Raw genomic sequence first — 16,991 nt, forward strand, 5'->3', positions numbered from 1 at the left:
AGGAAACAAGAGTTTTGAGGAAGGCAGTTGTGATGTGGCCATACTGAAGTGAATGAAGAGGCATTTTGCCCGTTTGAAGGCTCAGGGTATAAAGCAGGGTTTCTTCCACATACAACAACTAATTTAGCTTTTCCTGAAATTTGAGCAGGGCTGTTTTAGTGGGTTTGGATAGCACATATATTGCAGCCATCTCAACCCAGTGCTTCAGAGTTTTGCATATAGTCTTATTGACAAGAACAGTATTTGCTTGTTTGCTGCTAGTTTTAGATTGCATGAAATTTTCTGATAACGCAGAATAATACAGGAACTGATTTATAGCAGGATGTGCAGTTGTAAGGAAGCTCCAGAAATGCACCCAACACCCAAGGAGTATAAACAGCCTGAAAAAAGCAGTGTATATATGAATGTTGTGCTCTATTTCAATTTTCAGAATATTCTGCAGTGACATTTAGACTGGATTCCAAAGTTTGGTGGAACGAGCCTTTCTGTTGGCCCTCTAAGTAGCTCAGTCTAAATTAAGAAATGAAAAGGCCCTTTAAATTATTTTTTGCATGGCCCTGGTGCTGTCATTCTGCTGCCGGTGTCCAGGACGTGGGATGTCCAGGATGGGAACAGGCAATGCCATGTAGCAGCAGAGCTCTGTGCAGGTGGGCTGGGGCTGACGGGGCTGCACACAGCCTGCATGAAGCCAGGCTGGATTTCTGTGCTCTTGTGGCATTTAAACACTCCCCAGCCTAGGAAGGAGTATATATTGAGACCTCAGGGCTTATAAAAAGCATCAAGGCAAAACTGCCTCCCAAAATACCCCAGAAGATGGAGAGTGCTGGCTGCCTCTGGTCCCACCCTCTCTCATCTCTGGGTCTCCCAGAAGCTGCAGCAGTGTATTCTGCCATGACAAAAGCATTCAGAAGCACCAGTTCTGCTGGCTCACAAACCCCTTGAGTGTCCCCAGCCACAGCAGCTGGCAGTGCTGTCAGTCACAGCTCCTGAGGTGCCACTGCCAGAGGCCCCCTCTCTGGGCAGGACCCACCTGGCTCCAGGAGAGCCTGCTCATCCATCAGTGTCTCCTTTGGAGAGCTCTCCTAGCCAGCCCTCACGTGCCCACTGGGCTTCTGGAGGAAGAGGAATGCAAGAATTTGGGTACCTTTAAAACATTGTGAGTTTCTAAGGGAAACACTTAACTTGAGATCTGTTCCAGATGCTTCTGTAACTCTATAATTGTTGTCATGGTGTACAAAGGAAAATAATCTTGGAGCATCCCTCATGAATTAACTGCTGGCTTAGAGCCTCAACAAAATAACTTTGTTTTCAGAACTGTTTTCAAATATTTACTCGTACCCCTGTACACAACATACTTCACATTTGACTTCAGTCATCTTGGGGATGGAGAGTCAAATGTTTTTGGTTATCTGTGACAATCTCTCCCTCTTCCTTTTTTTTTTTTTCCCCTTGCATGTGAGTGTATCTGTAATAGTCTATGTTTATTTGTAAGCACAGAAAAGTTTGGAACTCTGCTAGATTATTAGACCAAAGATAATTAAGAAAAAAAGAAAAAAAAAAAAGGTTCTGAATATATGTTGGGGATATGTGTAAATGCTTCAGCAGACTAAACTAATGGTAATTTTTTTGCCAGATCCCATTTCTCTCATTTTCCTGGAACTGGATTTTTCTGTCTAGAATTTATATTATGCCATTGATATTTTTAGGACATAAAATACTGAGATTTTTTGAACCTCATTCACATTGTCACATGAAGTAGAATGTTCAATAGCTTCATTTTTCCTTTCATTAGAATTTTGGGACTTTTTGCACACTGAAAATAATGAGTTGTACTTAAAAAGGAGAAACTACCATGTTTCCTTTCTTAAATGCAGTCTGAAAAGTGAGGACAGGTAGAGGCCCTGTCAAAAAGGAGACAAATCCCATTTTATGCACAGTGTATACATGGACCAGAATTTTCATTATGCCTTTCCTGCACTGGCAGCCTGGTACTCTCTTTAAGATCTGGGATTTCACATTGCAAGTAAGAACAGCTGTTGTTCTTTCATTGGAAGTGTCTCATTGTATTTAATGGTTGTCTTTTTTTCTTCTTTTTTTTTCTTTCCTTTAAGCAATTTAGAGCCCACTAGAAAATGCCCATCTGCTCTGCTAGGAGCCTTTGTTGTGATTTTCGATACAGCATCAACAAGGTTGATGTTTAAAGCCTTAAAGAAACACTAGTAAAATTTCATATATTGTACCACTGTTAACAGCAGATCATTTCCCATTCAATCTCTTTTTATCAGCAGCATTATGCAAAAGACTCTGTTTTATTCAGCTCTGGGTACAGCATGGTTAATGGAGTTTGGGTTATTAAGGATAAACTTTTTCATGTTAGGAATCAGGAAATACAGTCTTAATATTTACAGTCTAGCACACTGAATAATCTTGTACTTATGTTTTGAACAGATAAGAGAGCTGGGACTCGGGTTTACAAACAAAGGTCTGAACTACAAAGACAGTTTAATTGTGGTCATTTCAGTAAATTAGTTTAAATCTGCATTTTTCTTCCATACAGTTTCCATTTTACATACTGCACAAATGATTTTTAGTTGCTAAACCTTGTGGAGTTCAAGCTTCAACTGGTCTTAATTACTCCAAGATGATTTTTAGTGAGGATCTAGTGAGGATGAGAACAAATATGTGCAGTTGACATCCTCCTTGAGCATCAGCATTCCAACCAAGGACGTAGATGCAGTAAATTGTTACTGGAAACAGCCCACATGGGCTGAATTGGAGCCTCATGTTTGAGCAGTCTGAAGGAGGCTTTTCATTTCTTGCTCTCACCATTCATAGAAATATAATTTTGGACATATGTCCACAAATCTCATTCACAAACTTGAGCAAATGGCATTTAATAGACTAGATAGACTTGTTAGCTCAATGTTGTACCTGAGCTAACAAGCTCTCAGGAGCTCAGATAAGCTCCAGTGCCGACTTTGCCCAAGGGTTCATGGCAGGGATTTTATTTGGAATAGAGAGCTGGGAGGCAGAAATTAAGTTGTGTAAGCCTTCTTAACTTCTTAACAAACTACTTGGATTGTTAAGAGAACTTGAGTTACTTGCAAAATCAAAAAGGATTCAGTAACACCTCTGAGCAGAGTAGCAGCATAACTATGTAATTACATAGTGTTGACATTGCCTTTCAGATGTTTTCCAGATAAGTGAATTACTTTTATTTGCAGTTCTGTCACTGTTGTCTCTGATAAGCTTGTGGGCAGCTGCATTCTAGCCTTTGTTACAGAGCCTGGATTTCAAATCTGGTGATTGGCAGCTTAGTTTAGCTTACAGGTAGCTCTGAGGATGTGGGAATACTCCTCCTCTGCCCTGCTCTGGTGGGAGCCCCTCTGCAGGGCTGCATCCCGCTCTGGGCTCCCAGCACAGCAAGGACAGGGACCTGCTGGAAGGACTCCAAGTGATCAGAGGGATCGAGCACCTCTGCTGGGAGGAAAGGCTGAGAGATTTGGGGTTGTTCAGCCTGGAGAAGAGGCTTTGGGATGACAGAATTACAGCCTTTCTGAAGGGAGCCCACAACAAAGGGGGACAGAGGAATTTTGGACAAGAGCATGAGGTGACTGGCTTCAGGCTAAGAGTAGGTTTGGGTTGGATATCAGGGAGAAATTCATTACTGAGAAGGTGGTGAGAGACTGGAACAGTTGCCCAGAGAAGCTGTGGCTGCCCCATCCCTGGAAATGTTCAGGACCAGGCTGGATGGGGTTTGGAGCAACCTGGTCTAGCAAAGGTGTCCCTGCCCATGGCAGGGAGGTTGGAACAAGATGGTCTTTAAGGTCCTTTCCAGTCCAGTCCTATGATTCTCTGATTGCATTTCTCCAGTACCATGGAAGGAATTTGGTGGAATGCTTGGCATTTTTTCTGCTGGCAAACTGTTGCAGTCCAGTGGAGTGTGTTGCACTAATACATGGCTGACATCTGTTTACCTGTCTCACCAGACAGAGCTATGAGGTCACTCCGCAATGTATCTTTTGAGATGTTGCAGCTCTCACCTTTGTGCTAGATTATTTCTTTGTGAGGTGAGACCTTCTAAAGCATGTCCCTTTCTGTGCAGTGAGTATGTGAAGCTGTGCACCTCACTTTGCTGTTTTTCTCTCCCTGAGTACTGGAACATATTTCTTGACTTTAGAATAAAGGAATGAATTTATTTTTCTCTCTTGAGTTAGTAAAGTAGAACAAATTTGTTTGGAAAGCACTGATAGTTCTGCAGTAAAATCTTTGCAGTGAGAGAAGTGCCTGCATGAACACATAGTATCAGTAAACCCTGCATGGTTCCAAAACTTGACTTGCTGTATCTCTGCTGTCACTGCATCAGGAGGAAATTACTTATTTCTGCCTTCTGACTTCAGGCTGCTTCCTAGGGCTGCAGGAAAAAAAGCAGGATTTTCTATTTGCTAAGCAGGAGAGTGTTTTTTTGAGGCAGAGACATAGAACACTATTTGCTGAACATTTTTTCATGTGAAATCATAAGAGCAGCACTCTGCCCTTCAGTGCCCCAGGAAAACCCCACAACCAGCACAGCCCTGTTGTGGTTTCATTTGTGAGAGGAAGAAGTCACTGGAATTTTTGAACAGAGCAAATCAGTGCTCTGCCACTGTCTGCGAACAGCACACACTGTAAGTCCCAAAGATACATCCTATTTATAAATTAAAATAAAGGAGAAAAGCAATTCATAGTATATTCCTGTCTGTATAGGACTAAACAAGTTGTGATAATCCTTGTTCCTCTAACAGGATTATAGAGTTTTGTTTTCTAAGTATCCAACTTTACCTGTGGTCTGGGCTTGTTATTTCTGAAATAGCTGTGAATAATTTTAAGGACCTCTTTTTAACCACTATCTGTGTTTTAAAAACGAGGAATAATTTGTTTGCATTGTTTTATTTTGATGGAAAATGTATTCTTTGTAGCCAGCTAAGGCAAGATGAACTACAGTTTTTTGGGGCATGTTATTCTCATGGTGTAGCAGCATAACCAAGGGATTTCTTGCTCTGCAGAAAAAGATTTCATTTATGTAAAATTTGACCAAAGCTGAGCTAAACGTGTGTTTGGCAAGTGAACTTCTCTGAGTTTTAGACGGATTCTGTATTAGGTACAGAAACAAATTCATTTTTCTGTAAAAATATTGAGTGTCTCTATATTTCAATGCAGAAAGGGAATGACTGTTTTCTCCTGCTCCCTTTTTCCTCCCTGTCCCAGCAGCCCTTCATTTCCACACATATGCAAAAGCTCAGAAGTGCAGTTCAAATCTGCTTCTGCACAGATGAAACAGTGAACTGGGATTTTAAATAATTTTGTGCCCTCTAGTTAAACTCTGACAGAAGCCAAGCATGGCAAATCAGTTTGCTCCTGCCTTCCCTTTCTGTTCAGCTGTCTGACCCCTTGCTGCTCCATTTGAACCAGGGAAGTGGAATAAATACCAAATTTTACAAGCCCAGCCTCAGGGACTGGGAAGCTTCAGAGGGTCCATGGAGAAAAAGGAGGAGCTTGCCATCAGCATTTCTGCTGTGCTGTGAAGCTGCTTCTCCCCTGGTGTCTGCAGGCTCCTCCAGTGCATTTGGAATGGCAGTTCAGGGAAAAACCTGCAGCTTCTGATGCAGAATTTGGCTACCAGGAGGCTTCAGCCTGTAGTTTTGCAGTAAGAACACAGAGTGTAAGGACTTGGCTGGTTTAGGTAGTCATTAAATCAAGCATGCAATTGCTGATTCATCCTAGCAAATAAACATCTAATTAAATCTGATTTTTGATGAAACAATAGAAAACACTTCCTGTACTTCCCTTCAAGGATATCATAGCCCAATAGAATTATTGATTTTGTGAACAGAAATGCCTTTTCCCTGACGAAACCTGAAATCTTTGCAGTGCAGGTGGCAGCAGACTGACTTGGGGCAGGTGTGTGGGTGGCCTGTCCGTGTCCTCCTGTGTGGCTGTGTAGGAGCTGTGTCTGCCTGGGGTAACACAGCCTGGTGTTTGGGGTCAGAGAGTGTTTGGGTGACAGACTCATCTGGCTGGTGCTGTGGGACTGGGACCTACTGGTTCCTGCAGGACTGAACCACAGAGTGTCACTATGGGGGAGGAGGTGATGGTTGTGTGCCATCCAGCTGGCTGATCTAATTCAAGGAAATGGGACTAGTCAAAAGGGAATGCAAGCCAAGCTGGGAAGCAAGGAGGTGCTTGCTTCCCTGCCCCACCTCAATTTATGTGTATCTTCCCTTCAATGGCATGAAGGTGCTCCAAAGAGGAGTTTGCTGTTTTAGCTCCCTTCTTCGGGCCAAGGCAGGAGCCCTGTTTGTGTGCAGCTGCCGGTGGTTGTGGTGGGTATGGTGGCACTGGCACACGTCAGCTCAGCTTGGTGTGCCCTGGGGCACCCAGCTCAAGCTGGTGCTCCATGGAAAACCTGTCAGGGGGGCAGGGCATGGGCCTGTGGGCTTGGTTATCTGCAGCACCAGGGCTCTGCCTGCTGCTCCCTGCTTTCCTTGGAGGACCCAGCCTTGGGGCCATGCCCAGGCCACTCTCCTCAAGCTCTGCTGGGTGTATTGCACTGCCAGCACTGCCAGCTGACAGCACTGAGCTCTGGGATGGGATGTGGCCATGCTTGTCAGGCTTGCTAAAACTCACAGAGAGACTTTATTTTGTAGTCTGGGTTGGCAAGTGGCATGGTTATCCTCAGCTGCAGAGATGCTGTTTTGCACTGGTTGAAGGAAAATAAAGCAACAGCTGGGTCACAGGCTCCTGGTAAAAGGCACTTCTTGTTTTCCATCACGTTAATGTGAGCTCTAACAAGATGTCTTAGATGTTGTTGAAATAGGCAGAAAATCAATGGCTGCAGTTTTGGCTTTTCTGTACAGTGCTGGGGAAAGATCACTGTTGGTTTAAATTTTTTTTAATTTTTACTTACAGTAAAAGAAAGTGACCAAAACTGATAAAACCTCCTTTGGAGTGGAAATATGTGCCATCCTGTGAGTGGGAAAAGGACCAGGTTTTGGTGAGCTGGGAGGTTGTACAGGCACAGTATTTTGGAAGACGCATTGTCTGAACCTCTCTCTAGGGAGATCTGCCTCAATCTGAGAGAGACAAGATTTTCAGCAAGAACTTTTTTCTTTTTGTCCAGACCTCAGATTATTGGTCTGAGACAAGTCTTCTGCTAAACCTGCAGTGTATATATGAGCATCAGAGGTTCTATTATATTCCCAGTCTATCAGAAAACAAATCTCTCTGGCTTAATATTAGCCTGTGTACAGAAGCGTCCTACTCGTGAAAATTGAGAGGCTTTGTCCTGTTCCCCCTCCTTTTTACTCTGTCCTTTCCCTTCTGTAAAGGATGGCTGCTTCTTACAAATCCAGTGGGCTGATTTGCACAGCTTTGGGCTTTATTCTGCATCTAATAATGTCCCAGTGGCTCATGTGAATGACAAAGTGGGGAGGCCTGTGCAGGCCTTCTGCTGAGTGTGTTACCACACAGTGTTGCTGATAAAACAGGGTTCTGTGCTCACCAGGAAAATAAAAATGGAAGATATGAATAGGAGCAAAGGCTTTCCATCTGTCTTAGCACACCTCTTTATCCTGGTGTTTAAATTTGTTTTATTTTCTTCCCCCCTGACTGGCATGTTTGAAAGAGCAGCTGCTTGCCTGTGAAGGTCCATCCTAGCTGATGCTCCATCAATTCAGCTGTTACTTTATTCACTCCAGTGGCAGGCTAATCAACCTTTTCTTTTCAAGTGTGTCAAAGCTATGAACATGAGACAGTTTGTAATTATGGAAAATGGGAGTACTTTTTATCCTTAGGGCAATTAAATGATTCTGCACCATGAGCTAATACTATAAATAATCCCTTACAGTTGTTTTTCCTGAATGGTGAATTTTCCACTGAGCTTCAGTGGGTGGGGGAATATATATAGCAAATAGTGATGATTTACAACATAAAGCCTCAAAGCACTTTATAAAATCTGCTTCAACTCTTCTTAGCTCAGGTTGTTAGGATTTTCATACTGAAACAAAATATAATTCTGATGCTTTCCCACTGCATGTCATGAGAGAATGGAATAATTTCTTTGCTGTTACCCTGCTATTGAGCGCTTCTGTGCATTCAGAAAGAGAAGGAAGGAAATTAAATTATGCTCTTAAGTAAACTTGCAGTAATTAAATTACATTTTATATAAAAATTTATATTAAAAGTGCATGCACAATTTATGTATTACCACTATTTTTTTTTAGTCTAGCATGGTATGTAGTTTTTGATAAGCACTGGCCTTTAGCATCCTGCCAGTGTGTTTAGACATGTTTGGGCAGAAATGAGCCCTGGTACCAGGACTCTACTTCATGAGGGATTGGAACAGTCAAGAAAAGAGGTTTTCCTCATTTCCATGGCCAAGGTTAAGCAATAGATGTTCTGAAATGGGGACCCAGGATCTCTGAATCAAAGCAACAGCTGGTGAATAAGTGAATTGACTCTATTAGTGCATGAGCAGAGCAATTTGAGAGAATTTAAAATAGTGTTAATGAGTTACTTTTAATTGAGAATGCTAAGGAAAATGAAAGGAAGCATGAAAATGATACCACAAATAAGTACCAGAATCTGGCAAATACTGATCTTGGTGAATTTGGCTTGAAGGAAAAAGGTGGTAGAAAAGCTGTGAAGTGAATTTCTGACTTATAAGAATGAGATTTTTATGGCTTTTGTAATTGTGGGTGCAGTCTGGAGTATTCAAATGCTGCACTGGCTGCTTGTTTCAGGGTGAGCTGGTGGGAACCTGGCTTCTGTCTCTTCCTGACCCCAGAGACACAGAGTGTCTAACACAGTTTAACACAGAGATGCTGTTGGGATGCTGAAAAGTGCCAGAGCCCTTTGGAAGTCTCCCTTGGAGGGCTGTGCTGTTTCCCTTTGTTAAGTTTTTGGGTTAGGACTTTGTGACAGATCTGGCCATCTGGAGCTTGTGGCTGAAGAGGCTGTGCTAGAAAGAAGCAGAGCCTTCTTACTGAGCTAGGTGTGGGCGGCCTTTCAATTTCAAGTTGCTTCTATACTTAAGTCTCAGCTAAAAGAGAGCTCCAGTAAAGATTTCTGTGTTTGTTGTGGTAAGAGGATGTCATCTTCCTCCAGGAAAACCTAAAAATCAAAGGAGAGCTTATTATAAGGTATGGTAACTGACAGTGCTGACGCACTCATCAGCTAATTGGAAACACATGGTTTATAACTGCTTTTTAAACTATTCTGAAATTTTCCTTGGGCTCTGTAATTGGGAGGTGGCTCAAAGAGAGGTATGTGGTTTAAATCCATGGTTGCCAATGTAGCTTCACAGAGCCATGTCTCTTCATGTTGCTTAAAGGAAAAGGCTAGGATTCTTTGTGCTCTCTAGACCATTAATATGTGTTAAACTTAAATGTTCTTAAATTAAATTATTTTTTTAAACAAATAGGCAATAGCATGGAATTCTATTTTCTATCAGATAGAGTTTGAACTAAAAGACTCAAAGTTTGTTTTTGTTTGGATTTTCTGTTACTGTAAAGATTATTAAAGATGTTGATAATAGGTAGGAAGGACTGTGAGGTGTAATGTTGTGTCATGAAAGTCAAATGACATCTGAATTGATATATCTTTTTCTTTGAGATAAAGATCTTTGTACAGACTGACAGAAATGTGCTATTGCTCTTTTGCAGTGCCAGAAAGACAAGTCTTAGTTGTTTAAAAATAATTTTGTTTATTCCTCCTCCAATTGGATTGTTGGAACAATGGTTGAAATATCTGTGATAGATTTTACAACACTTCTACAGGGTCAGTTTTGATAGGTACTTATGCAAAACTTCTTTTGAAATGAGTTCACTTATTTTTTTCTTTTGTCTGTAGTAGATCATATTTGATACCCAGGTAGGGTATTATTAGGCTTTGTGAGTTGTACAGATTTGAGAAAATGGCCGTAAATCTCTGACTAGATTGGATTAAACCAGAACTGGATGAAATCCCCTGTTCTCCTCCAACTTCAGAAACCTCATTGCAGCATTAGGCTCTCAGTTTTTCTGTGGAGGAAGGAGAAAAAGCATGATTTGGTGTCTTTAACTATGCAGTGCAGGCAGAGTTAATAAATACATCAAGCAGTAAAATACGTTTTGACAGGGGCTGTTGAGAAACTTAAATTCAGTGTATTAGAAAAGATGAATGGGTACTAAGCTGATTAACTCGTAACTCAGTCTATCAACAGAGAATACTTCCTCTGTGCTGGATGCTGATTTCATTTTCCAGTGTGAAACTACTGCCAAGAAAATAGTTTCAAAAGTGAAAAACTAGTTGATGGCCAAGATTCTTTGAAGGACAAGAGGCACAGAATGAGCAATGCAGTCTGTAAATTTAAAAAGTGTCTCAGAGTCTTATCTTCTTGCTGAAAGACAGTTTCCCTCAGTCAAACCTGTGGAAATCACAGCATTATTGTTTAAGTTTGTCTCATGTGGCCCATAAACGCTCAGGGAAGTTTATTTCTTTCATCTGCATCCTGTTGCTTTTAATTTTTTTTTTTTTTGCGAAAAGGAAGGTAATCTGTGCTGGGGAATAAGCTTTTCTGAGTGCTGTTGTGCTTTTCAAATTGCAAGTATATCTGCAGCAACAGTTAACAAATATTATTAATTTCCTAAATATGTCCTGTAACAGAGTCTGGTAAAGTGTTACTGCTACTGTAGTTTGGATTCCAAACAGTGAAATGGGTGCCAGAAATTGTGTCATGGTCTCTCAGCAGCAGCAGCAGAATATTTTATATTTTTCTTGCTAGTTCTCCAGCATGTTGGCCACATCACAATGTGACTTTGTTGTAATGCTGAAAACATTACAGCCTGCTACTCTCTTGTAAACACATTTTCACCTCCAGCTGAACTACTGAGTTCAAATGCTTCAGTCAGCACAGCAGCATTAAGGTTTGAGAGATCAGCCCTGCTCTGGCTTGGGTGGGATGTGTATCAAAAGGAGTCCATGGCCTTTGATCACGGGTGTTAAGTGGATGGTCCAGCCATCTGTGCAGAGAGGAGAATTGTAATTTAGTGCCTCGGACAAAACAGGCTGGGGAAGAGCAGGGAGAGAGGTGGAGCTGGGCAGGCAGATGTGCTGCAGGAGAGAAGATGGGAGGGACACAAAGAGGGGGAATCGATGGCCTGAGCATCCCTGGCAGGCCCTGGAGAGGCAGGGGAGGGTGTCAGTGCTTAGGGGCAAAGGAGCTGTGAGCTGTTTCAGTTCCTCATTTTCCAAATCTTCCAGAATGCCCTCACTTGGTTGCCTGGTCTCTTGCAGAGGGTGGCTGGGCTGGTAACATGATGTGACCATAAAGCCAAACAAAACCAAAACCCAAATAAGCAAATGTGAGGTGAGTCTAATACAGGTGAGGGATGAGGAAGTAGAAAAAATGGTATTGCACATGCACCTGATGGTAAATTGCTGACAACATGTCATGCTTTTGATAAACTTCTTGAGGAGGGAAGCCTGAAGCTAAGGGACAGTGATAGCAATAAGTATTTTACATTTATATTTATATATTATATATAATTTTTATATAATTATATTTTAATACAATCTATATATATTTATATTTTATATATTTGTGGATATAATTAATATATATTTATATATAAAATATATCAAATGTATATAAATATATACTTAATGTAATTTTTATATATTTATATATGATATTATATTTATACTTATAAATAAGATTTTTAAATGGCTGATTTTAGTAGATGTAGGTTTAATATTTGAAGCTTTCAAACTGCAGCAGCAGGAGCCTGTAGGCAAGGCCCTGAGTGGCTCTCACTGCCTGCATTGTGTTGTTCCTGCTTCCCATCACTGGTGTCATGACAAAGAGCTTGCTCTTCTGTAAAGGAGCCTGTGAAAAAAGCACCCTATAGCTGTGCTGTCCAAAACAAACACTTGATCTGTTTGCTCTTATCAGCTGAATGTGAAACTCCTAAACTGTTGTAGAATAAAGAATCAAGTTTCTAAAAAGTGCACTGAACCTGCAATGATACTATATCTTATGTTGACCTGAGAGTTCATTTCTGTTTTTCATACATGGTTTGTTTGCTGTAAATAATAAACAATATCCACTTTTGGAGATATATAAACACTAAATATTTTACTAGATGCAGTAATCTAACAAAAGGTCTTGGTCTGTTGAACAGCTGTTTATTTCATATAAAAACATGCTGTGTTTGGATATAATATTTTTTCTTTAACTGGGTTATGCATTTGTGCCTTTTTATTTGGATTTTGCTTTTATGTCCTTTTTTCAGATACTATTTGTTTAAGTTTTTCTGAGGGGAAAATGCTTAGTTTCCAGAGTACTTCATTCCATTAATTGGAAAATGCAGATGAAAGAAAAAACTTTGTTCTGTCTCAAAATTACTACTAAAGAAAACTAAATATAAGTAAACCATCTGCACTTCTCCAAAGTATATGTTGCTGCATGGCAGCAGAGCACATCTGGATTCAAATTGCAGCCCAGGAGTTTCAGGGTCATGATATTCTGAGCCTCCAGGAAAGGACATTTTTGGTACAGGAAATCTGTTGGTTCTTGTTATATTCTTTAGGCTCCCTAAATGACATCACACTTACTGGGATAAGAACAGAGTTAGTGGGAAATAATTCTGCATATTCATGCACAAGTCCAGCTGTACCCAAAGGCTTAAAATGTTCAGTGTTTTATAAGGTTGTGAGATTTCTTCTTACTGAGTAGAAATTGTGGCTTATGGTGTAAATATTGCTCAGGGTTCTTCTCTTTCCTTTATCTTAGAGTCATCTTCAGACAAACCATGCCCTGATGTTGCATTAACATTTTTTCAGTGGAGAATATGACATTTTGTTCAATGAAGAAAGATAGCTACACTTCCCTAAAATTCTGTTATTTTGTTTTGACTTTGCTATCTTTAGCAAAACTTCAAGATTATCTTTGCTTGTTCCTGAAGGAGGTCTAAGTAAGCCTCTGAGAAAAAGTATCCATTTTGCTTCTGTGGGTCTTTACATTCTGAAAAGAGAGTGCTTCATCGCTTATGGAACATTAGCACTTAGAGAGTTTTGGGTTTTTGTTGTTTTTTTTTTGCCTGCCTGGCTGTGCAAAGGACAGATTGTAATTATCATCAATATTTGGTAGTTTGGTTGTTTTGTTTTGTTTTGTTTTTTCCTAATTCTCAATTGGCTCTTTCTTTCTTTGCAGCTTTGCTCTGTCTGATGAAGCCTACAGGTCTTTAAGGGACCAGGACAAAGACCAATGCATCCTTATCACAGGAGAGAGTGGAGCTGGGAAAACAGGTAAAGAGCACTTAGGATCTGATTAAAAACCATTCAGGGCTGCTCAGAGCCTTGCAAAGGGAAGCTGGAGTCAGTAACTGAGTTGAGAGATGTCAGTAATTCTCTGTGTCTGGCCATTGCAGAGAGTGAGTGCTGCCACACTTGTTGCTGAAGCTGTGAACTCACATAAAATAATGTTTTTTTTCACACTGTAACCACATTGAAATCCCATGTCATGTTAGTACAGTGTCCTCATCAGTATCCAGAGTTGTACCAAAGTCAGGCTGACTTGTCACGCAGTATTGCAAGGGCCAGAAAATGTTTAGACTGTCCTGGTGGGAAACCTGAAGGCATGGAAAGCTGAATGCTCTAGAGTTTTCTAGACTTGATACTTCCACTTGTCTCTCAGTAAACACATGCCTTTAAAAACTGGATTATACTAATTATCTAAGGAAAAGAAATAACTGTAGCTGATTACTTTGGAAATTTTATCAGCCCTTTGCACGCTGTGCTCAGCTGCAGTGCTAAGACTGGCTTGTGTACCAGAACACCGAGTTTCTTAGGCAAAGCTGACATCTCCTTGAAAACCACTGCTGGTTTTTAAACTGGAAGGGTAGAAACCAAGAGAGGATTGCATAACTGCAGTACATTTTAAGTAGACCTTAAAAAAGAAAGAAGCCAGTTATTTTCAAAGACAGCAATTTAAAACAGAGGTGACTTGCAGAAGAGACAGCAGGTAGGAAGGCGTACATCTGTTTCCAAGTAATTTGGGAGATTTTTCCTTTGCATCTGAGAATATGTGGGGCTTTGTGTGCTTATTCTGAGCAAAGTAGGTAACAAGAAGTTGCTTTCCTAGACTTTGGAAAGGTATAAAAGTGTTTAAAGTGTAATCATCATCTTTAGTGCTTTTAGATTAGTGGCACCCAATTAAGAAGTCTTGAAGTCTTGTAATAGAAACCTTATTTACAATTCAATGACAGGAAAACCTGTTCAATAGAAGTGTAGTTTAAAAACCCCAAGCTTTATTAATATGACTCTTTGAGCTTCTGTCTAGAAGCTCAGACTTTAGCAAAGAGCCCTGGACTGGTGGTGTTTAATGTCTTGGTTTCCTCACAAATTGTGAATTATCAAGCAGCTCATACAACTGCCTACACATATTATTGATTTATTCATTTGAAAGGTGAATCAGAGGTTGAGTTGTTGAACTTCTCTATATGTAAATAGTGCATTTAGATTTGTATAGAGATTTTGAGGGTTCTGTAATTTTTATAGCTATATGGGAAATAATATGAATTTTTCTTTTTTTGTAAAGTTAAGTACCAAATAGGGGATGAAGAGGGTAGGAAGTTCCTGGAGTTAAGGAAACAAACTTCTTACTACAGATACACTATATGGTTGTGTTTTAAATTTTTGGTAGCCAGAATAGTTGACATTTTTGCCCTGGAAGAACTGAAACTGAGCTGTCATCAGTTGAATCTTTTTATTTGCTTCCAATTTTGTCCTTGTTTCTCTGCATGTTTTTAATGTTAACTGGTAGTTACATTGGGCAAAAAAACATGGTGCATCACCAGAATAAGGGGTTTATTTAAATGTTTTGAAATGTTAGGGTGATAACTCCCTTCCTGATGTCTTTCTTGGGCCAACAGAGTTCCTAATAAGAGAAAGGGCCTTTATTTGCTTTTGCTAATATTCAAAACCTGTATTGAAGTCATTGTGTGTAAACTATTATAATAGCTTTTTTGCTGCTTCAATGCATGTTTCTCTCAGTGATTGAGTGCCTGTGCTTAAAGATGTTGACTGTTTTAGGAAATATTTTGAATTAAATAATTGGGTAATTCCAAGCTCTGAAGGGAACAGAGTGAAAAATGGGAGCTGGGCTTGAGGCACAAATAAAGGAGATGGGAGCCTTCTGAGCACACCTAAAGTTTTTGCTCCCTGATTGCTTCCTGTGTGGCAGGTGTGCTCATTTTCCTCTACACATGGGATAGTAATATAATGCTAACAGACAAATTTGGTTAAATAGGAAAAATCAAAATCCAAGGGAAAACGTCTCGTCTGTCAGTTCTTTCCTGAAATGAGACACTTAAATTTGTAACAGATCTCTGAAGATCTGTTACAAATGTAATGATTTTTTTTTTTATGACCACGGTCTAATTGATAGGGTTTCCAGCTGTTAGTAATTACATTATATATCAGCCTATATTGCCTGAAATTTCACTATCTTGCATTGTAGTAACCATCACAGACTCTCTTTATAAACCAAATCGTTTTCCAGCTGCTTTTGCCTGACCAGCAATAACAGAAGGGTTGGATGGATTATCTAATCTTTGTTTCTGTCATGGGTGATTGACACCCATATGAACTCAGCTTTGAAAATCCAAAAATTGTTCCAAACTTTCTTAAAAGCAACTCCAAACTAGTTTTATTGTTTAAATGAATGCTTCACATTTTCTTTTGGTTTTACTTTCAGACTGCAGCACGTTAGGTGATGTTGCAGTTACTCAGTTGCTTGTAGATTAGAGTTGTAATTACATATGTATAAGTGTTGTATTTTGCACTTGTTGTGTATCTGTTGATATAAACTGATTGAATTTTGTGTCTTGAAACTGCCTGGGCCTGTTTATTTTCAGGCTAGATTAAAACATTTTCAATGTGTCAGCAGGGGATAATCTTCTTCCCTTGAAGAATGCCTCTTACTGAGGCTAAAAAGGAGCAGGTAATGTGCTGTATCCAGTGGTGGCTTTTTTTAGCTTGGGTAGAGGCTTGTAGGTATTTAAATCAAGAGAATTGCTGATGTAATGGCATGGGTCTCAGAGCAGGGTGTGCTCCTTCTGCATTTGCAGATGGTACAACAGTGCAGGAGAAAACTGAGATGAATGTGCTCGCAGGTCCTGTCTGGCATTGGGAAAATGTGATGGAGAATTAGTCTGTAAAGTCACATCACAGCCTTTTTGCCAATGCTTATCACTGTTTTATTTGGCTCTCCCCCACAGAGGCAAGCAAACTTGTCATGTCATATGTAGCTGCTGTGTGTGGAAAAGGGGCAGAGGTTAATCAAGTAAAAGAACAACTTTTGCAGTCAAATCCGGTCCTTGAAGGTAAGAATCTCACTGGGTATGTGCCAACATGTTACCTGTGTGTGCACTGGTGTTCCAGCTGAGCTGGTTTGGAAAACTGTGTCTGATGATGTTTTGTTGCTGTTTGGTGTCCAAATCCATAGGAGATGCTTTACGTGAATACATCTGCAGGACTTTCTTCAGCTGTGTGTAGGCTTTCTTGAGAAGAAAATGGTTTCCCTCATTTAGGAAGAGCTCAGGAAGTTAGGTCATGCTTCCCAACCTCCTCCTGCTGCTCTCAGAGGGGCTAACCCTTTCTCAACCCTGCCTTGATGATGCTTGCCTGTATCAAAAGACTTGACTTCACTTCAGTCCCTCTGATTCATTTCCTTCCAAATCATATTATTATAGTCTCTAGTAAACAAACAAGCTCTGTAAGGCATTATTTCTCTTTTAGGGAAAAAAAAAGGGTGATGGAATGGATCTTAGAAAAAAAACTAAGCCAATCCATATGCATGCCTGTTGTTCCCTGAGACTTACTGTTTCTTGGGTCTGGTGATTGCTGGCCTGCTCTTCCTGACAGCTGCCATTCCTGCTCTCCCGTGAAAGGCTTTCATTTTTTAAATTAGT

The 16,991-nt window shown here is 40.4% G+C and overlaps 1 protein-coding gene across 3 annotated transcripts in view; it reads left to right on the forward strand.

Annotated features, from left to right (window-relative positions):
• MYO1B (myosin IB) overlaps nucleotides 1–16,991 on the forward strand; it is a 106,941-nt gene that overhangs the window by 34,294 nt on the left and 55,656 nt on the right. For all 3 annotated transcript variants that reach the window (XM_030952911.1, XM_030952913.1, XM_030952914.1), the window contains exons 4-5: nucleotides 13,232–13,326; nucleotides 16,299–16,403. In XM_030952911.1, the coding sequence (XP_030808771.1) occupies nucleotides 13,232–13,326; nucleotides 16,299–16,403 (200 nt within the window). The remainder of the gene's footprint in view (nucleotides 1–13,231; nucleotides 13,327–16,298; nucleotides 16,404–16,991) is intronic.

This window comes from Camarhynchus parvulus, chromosome 7 (assembly GCF_901933205.1).
Source record: "Camarhynchus parvulus chromosome 7, STF_HiC, whole genome shotgun sequence".
NCBI classification, from domain to species: Eukaryota; Metazoa; Chordata; class Aves; order Passeriformes; family Thraupidae; genus Camarhynchus; species Camarhynchus parvulus.